Raw genomic sequence first — 8,409 nt, 5'->3', positions numbered from 1 at the left:
ACACACCAGGAACTAATCCAGCCCAGGCTGCGGCAATGCCATGGGCAGCCCCTGTGCAGCCCGCTCTGGTGCGCTGAGCAAGACGCGGCTGGAGAAAAAGGACTTCACAACAGCATGGCTTGGGTGGAAGTTGCGCTAGCACCTGGACTTGCACTTCCAGGCTCTTCGCTGGCACGTTTCTCTGCACTGCACGCCTTCCCCTGCCAGAAAAATTCTCTCAGCAAAATTATGCTCCTTTGCTTTTCTTCAGGCACAGCCGCAGCAATTTAGAAGCCAATGTCAATCAAACAGGCAAGCACGGGAAGGAGCAAGCTCGCCGTCCGCCTTAGCTGCCTCAACAGGCACGAAAGCTCTTCTCACCACCAGCAACCCCAGCACCTCTGGCATGCGCTTTCTTCAACAGGGAAGTCTGCCTCCGTGGAGTTCAAGCATCCCTGCAAAGAAATAACACCAAGATGCCTTTTATGATAAGCGCGACATATGGTAACTGAATGTGTACATTGGGGGTTTTTATTTGTTCTTCAGCACAAGTTCCAAAACAAGCTGCCCTACTTTCCTCCCCGTCCTACAGCTCCTCATGTGGTATTAACCTAACCGAGACAGTATTTTATTTTAGCCGCTTTCCTACTAACAGGTAAACAGTTGACTCAGCATGCTACAAGCAAAGTATGCATATAAATCACCAAATCGCTTGCTTGCTCTTTACCTCCATTCTTCTTTTCCTCACTTCTTTCTGCCCTAAATGAGATGGAGAATAAGCAGCCAACCTTCATAAAGCAATTGGAAAGTGACAGAACAACCACCTGCAAGTGTTATTGCTGCACGTTATGCTATAGAATGCCAGAGGCTGCTCATTTTCTAGTATGGGTGCACTTTGCTTTATGCTGCACTGATATTTGCTATTCAAACAATACAGGTGCAGATCACTTAGTGTTCCAGAAGACAATGAAAAAAGCCAGAGGCTGCAGGGTATGGAAGAAGAGTAAACCACGTGTTGCTTTGCTACTTTATTCCTTCTTCTCCGTCCTGGTCAACGTGAGGGCAGTCAGGCACATGTCTGAGGGAGCAGAAGTTCTGCTCATGTCCATGAAGGCAGTTTCTAGCTCACCAGATGGGATTTTTCCATTGTTTCCAAGCCTGACAGGTGACCATGGGTTTCATCATACTTGGCATTTTCTCCCAGAACCACAGCCTTGGGAGTCAGGTCATTAAAAATTAATAAATCCCAGCTTTCAGGGCAAATGTGATCTGAAGGCCTTCCTTAACCTCACGGCCTGTATCGTGCCTACTCTGTCTAACCTGTCCCTTTAAGGACAGCTACCACAGCCCTCCCAGGCAACCTATTTCTGTGCTTAGCTGACTGGTAGCAAGCAACTTGTTCCTATTGCCTAGCCCAGATCTCCCTGATCGATGCCGGCCTGTCCCAGCCACCACGGAGGTGCTCCCTTTGCAGCCATCCTCACAGGGTTTTACACTTCAGCCTCCACCAACCCCAACTCCATCAGATTCCTCAGAGCTGGGGTTTTCATCATTTTTGTCATTTCTTTGGACTGTGTCCACATGGTGCACCTCCTCCATCAACGAGCATATCCAAAGTCAAGCACAAGTATTTCAGTTGAACTTTGCTCATTTTACATGATTTCACTGATTTCTGTTATTTTATGCATGATACATTCCCAAACGTTTGCCTTTTTCAAAATGGTGCAACAACATGTCAGAAGAAAGAATAGACATCTGCCCTTAATGCTTACAAAGAAATACCAAAGGACACCACATAAAAAGGCTTGTAAAAGGAATGGGCATTGTCATAAAAACTCTCTAATTATTGAAGAAAAATTTTGGAGGAAACATTTCATATTTCTTTGAGGCAAGCAAGGCTGTGCTTGTCACACTACAATTATAGTCTTTATCATCTGAGAAACTGTCAATACCACTCTAAACAGCTAAAACAGAAACAGTAATAAAAAGCCCTGATGAATCTCCATTGTTTAAACCTACATTTCATCCAGCTTGGCATGGCTTTTCCACACCCTGTTCTAACCATCTCTGGCTCTCAGGCACAATTCTACTTCTACAAAGACATTTACAGAATTTTCTGGGACAGATTTTATTTTTAAAGAAGTATCTAGGGACACAGTTTTCACAATATTTGCTTCTCTAGAACTTCTATTTATTTTTAACAAACCCATGACATGTGGGCTGAAAGTACTTCAGAAAACATTTTCAGCAAAGACTTATTCATCAGTATGGTTAGTCAATTAGAAAAAGAATAAAGGTCACCTCTTTGTAAACAGCCTTCCCCCCCCACCCCCCACCCCGAGAATGTTTTATCTTACTGGAGTGGTTACATTAGAAAGAAAAGGTTAAGGGAAACCGAACATCCAACTCCTTTAATTTTAAATAGTTAAAAATCAAACCACTTCATGCACTCACTGTGGGAAAGTGAGCCGGTCCAGAAGACCGCTCCACCTGGAAGTCTTGCTGGCCATCTCAGGAGCTGCAAAGCTGTCGACCAAGGCCAGCAAGAATAAACGAGGCTGGGAAATGACCTCCATATGTGGCAGGGCCACGGGGCTGGCCCCGTGGAGACCTGAGCTTTTGCAGCCTCGGATGGGTGCACTGTGCTGCCCTGCCTTGGACCCTGCAGATACAGGAGAACCCCACCGCTAACCACTCCGGTACACCGTGACAAGGGAGAGCGTGTTGTTCGTTTACTTGGGTCTGCAAGCACAATAGATGAAAGGCAAAAATCAACTGACATGTACGGTATGTTATCAGGCAGGCACACCGCACTGTGGCTAGCCATCGCCTGCTCCCCCAGATCGCTTAATCCCAGACTTCACACGCTGCTTAAGCAGCACCACACAGCTTTGAATTGCTTTGTTAGATTGCACATAATCCTCTCCTGCCTCAAAGCCTTGTTAATAAACAGTTTGGAGACCACAGGGATGATGCAGTACGAACACCTAAATCAACAGAGCTATAAGAAAGCCAAGACCCCGTGGGTCTCACATGGATGGGGCCACTTTCTGTGCGTCCTGCCCAGCCCTCGCCTCGCCACCTCTGCAAACAGCGGGGAAGGGAAACACAAAAGCCTTGCAAATTTGTACGGCAGTGATGGGAGTCATCGGGCAGCACTGGGGCATGCTTTACCCTAGACTGGGGCCTCTTAAGTGCAAGCACCTTTGTTAGCCTGCTGATGTAAACTGGTTTTGGACAAACCGTGACAAGCAAAATGAAAATTGCACTCTCCTTCCTTCCTGCTGGTGGGAGACCCCTCCTAGGTCAGGACTGCTCTCTGGCAACAAGAGCAAAACGGAGAGTCATGAAAGAGCGAATTGTGTCCGGATTAGCAGTGTCTGCTTAAAGACTGATGCACACTGTGCAGAGCAAACTCAGGCTGCTCTCAGGCGCTGCACCACCACCATGCCCCAGTGCAGGGGGAGCAGCCCTGCTGCGTCCTGCCACTGGGCACGACAAAGCAGATGGGCAATATGGATTATCATGGCTACAGGGAAGACTGTAAATCTGAGAGGAGGAGCACGCTGGATGCCCAAAGGACTTTCTTCCCTCTAACTGCTTTTCTAGGGAAGAGAACATGAGATTGACTCGCACACCCACCCGTGTTGACAAACGCTGGGTGTGGAGGGGGTGTGGAGACAGGCAGAAGCATGACCTATCATGTGGCATAACTGGCTGCATCTTCTACTGTGATAGCTTTCGATTTCTTGCAGCTGCCTCCCCAAGCAGCAGCCAATGCTCCAGTCACCAGAGCAGATCCGCGATGGCACGTCATGCCGCTGAGCAGCTTGTCAAACCCGGAGCCCGAGAAACATGGGTGGAGAAACAAGGCCTGTTCCGTTAAAACATCATACCAGGATGTATACATCTTATCTCCCAACAGATTTTCAGTGTCCAGTTTAGAACTACAGGAAAGGCTACGGCTAGGCTGAAGGTCCCTGTAATGCACCAGTTTATCTTCACCAAGGGCCAACGGCATATGGCTAGGGAGGGTACAGCGAGCCATCCTGCGCGCCAGCTCCCGCAAGGTACAGGGCAGGGACTCTCCGAAACAGGAGCAACATCTCTGCATTTCACAGAATTTTCTAATTACTTTCTGAACTCACATGAATTTTAAGCATTTGCAATATCCTCAAAGCCCCGCAGCCCCACAGGCTCACACCGCTTGAAGTGCACAAGTATCTGCCAATGTTTTGTTTTGACCCACCGCTTCCTTGCTTCATTCGATATCCCCAAGCATTTTATTAGAAAACCCAGTAAGGATTATTCTGCATTCACCTGCTCCATGCTGCTCACTTCACAGACCTGTGTCACAGCCAGGATTTCTCTTCCAGAGAAAGGAAGTTTGGTGTTTGCTCATTCCGGGCATTACTCAGGGAGTTTTGATCATTCCTCACACCCTCCTCTGCCCCCCATCTAACCTACTACAGAACTGTTTAGCAGTGTTTAGGTGCAAAAAGGCTTTTTCCAACAGCTGCAGCCCCTGGTATCTTCACCTGCGAGACTGGTTTTACAGTGCCCAGAGAGGTGGTGTAAGCCATGCCCGCCTGCAGCTCTGCAGCCAGGAGGAATCCAGACAATGCCAGCCTTCGCATGGGGCACCGCTGACAGCTCTGCCAGCAGAAAAGCTAAGAAGGATACTAATAAAAGGAATAAATCTTCCCTTTGTCAGCTGCTTGGAATGTGCAAAGAGTGCAAAGAGCACTGTGACTCGGGAAGAACAGCAGTCCCACACGCTTTGGAGCTGACAGCCCAGGAAAGGCCAGGTGCTAAGCACAGATGCGGGGAGACTCCCGTTTATGCCAGCTGAGACATAGAAATCTGTGACCTGTCCCAAACCGCCCCTTTCTCCCTTCAGCAAAGCATCAAGTGGCGGTGTGACATGCATTCCCCTAGCACCAACCCAATACCCAACCCCTAAAAGTGAAGGGGTAAACAAACACCAACCTTTCTTCAGCAGAGCGCATCATCCTCTTGCAGGGAGCATCCCCGCACTGAGGCACAGCGAGCGACCGCCTGCAGCCTGGACCATGCTCATTTCCTTGTTCCTTGGCGCTTTGCTGTGCGTCCTCACACATGTGACCAAACCCAACCGAATTACCTGTGCTGTTGGTCCTGCCTCCTCTCAGAGCCTGCTGGCCGCAGAGGTCACGGGCATGCAGCTGTGCCCTCAAGGAAAAGCTCGAGAAGGTGTAGTTCTCGAGCACTTTCCAAAATAAATAGACTAATCCCATGTAGAGTTTCTGCAGCTGTAAGAGCTATTTATGAAATAAGGTACGTTACAGACCTCTCGCCTGAATTAATATAGCCTCTCTCTTCAAGGTTTTCCTTTTTATTACAGTGCAGAAGGGTGCTGTTCAAGGAGTAGCTTGGTTTTTTTAAGTAACTCTCTTTCAAATAGTTTTATCAGGTGACATTTAAATGCTTGCTTAGCCTAGTAGGCATGAAACATAGCCCCTTTTGGAAAGGCAGATGGCTGAAGGTGCTGTCACCGCCTTTAATCTGCATTTTCATTTTAGTTCTGGGAGGTTTAACTGAGCTCCAGCTCAAAACAGAACTATCTTAATGCTCTTCGTAACTAACCTGAGCGCAAACTGCTCAGATGTGCAGCACCAGCTCAGTGCTCTTGCTGTCACCTGCCCACAGACACAAATTACCTATAGACCATCAGCAGGACACTCCAGTCTCAGTTCTGATTTCTCAGTGCACACTGTTCCTTCCCAATGCTGCACATCTTCCTCAGCACTGGGATGTGCACAAATTAATAATATACACCACGGCCCAAGCAGATTTCATTGAGCAGAAGCTGCATTGCGTGCAAAGGAAGAGGATGAATTTAGGAACTGTAACCTGCCAATTTGGTAGTCAGGACCCAAAAATGGTGACAGTATTTAACACCCCAATTTCATCACCTAGGTCACCACAGAACCATCCAAACCCACCTCACCCTTTGAGACCTGGAGCTGCACACAGGTCCATGTAATAAAGATGTAAGAACATTCCCACCCAAAACATAACAGAACCCAGAATAGATAATACTGACCTCACAAGACTATTCATAGCCAGATGAAAATAGCAGCAAGCTGGAGAGGCTGCTTGCCTCTGTCCATACCTCTTTATCACATATTCCATCACAATGTAAGGAAATAACCTCCTTTTGCTTTACAATGTGTGGACACTTCCCAATACCCTTCATAGTTGAGACAGCTCTTGTAGGGCAGGTCAAAACCAAGAGTAACATTGTATTAAGAATGATGGATGTGGTCCTGGCACCCACAGTCACACTGCAGTCCTCAATACACGCTGTAGCTAACAATACCAGAAAGACTCAGCGCCAAAACTGCCATATCTGTACAGAGTCCACGGTCAGCTTTGTGCTGTGTCTCATGCTGGAGGATCCAGCCCCACTCATCCTCCCAACTGATCTCTTCTGCTGTCAGTACCATGACCTATGCAGAGGTATTGCCATCACTATTTTTACAGGCAAAACACTGACAGCCGTTATAATGCTCACAGGCTAGTACTATGACATTTGATTGATGACCTTCACCAGCAGAGAAGACATAAAAAGCAAACTATAGGATGGTCTTTCTGAAAACCAGCATAAAACTTCCTGTGCCTGGGGGCTGGACTGTGCCTCTCTGCCCCGAGTCTGGTGCTGCGGCTGCAGCCAGAAGGGGAGTGGAGCAGCCCCAGTGCCTCCCAGTGCTACCCAGCACAGGAGCCTGCAGCTGGCTGCAGCCTGCACCAGCCACGGCCGCCGCCAGCAATGGCAGTCCTGGGCTGGGAAGCGGCGAGCCCGTGGGGCTGCGGCAGCAGAAGGGAGCCAGATGTGTGAGTCTCACTTAGACCTGTGGCAGCCTGACTGGTTTAAGTGCTCCCTTTTAGACACAGACAAGCCCTCAAGGTGCAATAATACGGATGGGAACGGTATTGCACCATTTCCTCATAATTTGCAATATGCCACTTGTGGCTATGAACTGTCTAGTCCTTCACAGACCAAGAGCAGCTGCGAGCTATGAGAACAGAGAATATATTTAATGTAATTGGTTTCTGAAAAGCTATTCCACTAAAAATGCTGTGGCTGCACTGTCTGCAATGACATTTTGTCTGACTTGTCCCAGTAAAGAGGTCTACTGTTCCTACCCAAAAAACTCCCAAGTCATGCAGAAATGGCCTTCGGATGAGAGACAGCTGATAAGATAAAGAGTAATTTCAAACGAAGCAGGTAGTTGCGGTCTCCCAGAGCAGTCCATGTACAAATGCATCTGTTACCATCACACAGGGAATGTCAAGGCCAAATTCTGGCAGTGCCAGGCTGGTTTGGTCTCACCTACCTCCAAATGTCAACATTACTCAAACTCAATTAATCCCAGATGTTATACAGATTTTTTTTCTATTTGGTGGGGGCTGTACGTGACACAATGTGCCATTCCCTCCTCAGACACGATGAAGAGCAGCTGGTGCTGAGGGCAGCTTCAGCAGGCCCCAAGAAGCAGGCTGGAAGACACCAGCTCTGACCCTAGCCATGGCTCTTCACTCCCATGTGCATGCCAGAACAAAAACCACTGCTCAGCTCACTGTCAGCACAGCCTTGGGTGGTTTCTCTCCATTTCAGTCATTGTCTCACATTACACTTTCCAATAACGTCCCCACAATCTCAGCTGTTTTATTAAAATCTTTTTCCTCCTCCTCCCCCTGGGCAGCTTTAGTGAAGGACATCCATTGATCAAGAATAGCCCTGAGATGTTCTTACAAGCATAAGAGTTGCTGGAGTTTATCAGAGCAGGAAGGTCTCTAGCCCAGCCCCTTGAGAGCAGCTGGCAGCAGGTATTTTAGAACAACAATACAATGCTAAGCCAAAAAACCAAGTAAACTCCCCTATTCAGTGCATGTGGGGAATGCACAATTGAAGAAATGCTCCACTGGCCACATTAGAAGCTGGTGAACTCTGCTTATTTGCACTCGGTCTCAGAAATACCACTGCTTCCGAAGAAGGTATGAGACCCACAGTTTTACAGAAGGTTTTGTTAAGGCTTCAGTTTCCATTTCTACCTAATACAATGCAACCGTCACACGAGTAATTATCTACACTGAACTCTACGCATCTCCTTCTAGCAAGGAACTGCATGGGTGGAATTTGCATTACATACAATTTACTTCCTTTTATCCATTTTTAATTAAATAAGCCATCCTACAGTTACCACCTAGGGTAAACAAAAGACTGAGCTTCTCAGTCCTAACCATTATTTTCTAGAGCCAGCACTGCAAAAAAAAAATAAAGCCCATCAGAGGAGAAGTGTGACTCAGACTCCTCAAGGTCGATAAGGCCTTTTACTGGTAATAAACTGATAATCTAATGCTTTAGCTTAAATATTTGAGACTTCT

General features: G+C 47.5%; 1 protein-coding gene across 1 annotated transcript in view; it reads right to left on the bottom strand.

Moving 5' to 3' along the window:
• Positions 1–296: 296 nt before the first annotated feature.
• PSMD10 (proteasome 26S subunit, non-ATPase 10) overlaps positions 297–8,409 on the bottom strand; it is a 60,238-nt gene continuing 52,125 nt past the window's right edge. Inside the window, exon 5 of the mRNA XM_055817942.1 lies at positions 297–434. Within this exon, the coding sequence (XP_055673917.1) occupies positions 425–434 (10 nt within the window). The 3' untranslated portion in view covers positions 297–424. The remainder of the gene's footprint in view (positions 435–8,409) is intronic.

Source organism: Falco peregrinus, chromosome 13 (genome assembly GCF_023634155.1).
Source record: "Falco peregrinus isolate bFalPer1 chromosome 13, bFalPer1.pri, whole genome shotgun sequence".
Classification (NCBI taxonomy): domain Eukaryota; kingdom Metazoa; phylum Chordata; class Aves; order Falconiformes; family Falconidae; genus Falco; species Falco peregrinus.
This window is presented reverse-complemented; position numbering and strand designations above follow the sequence as displayed.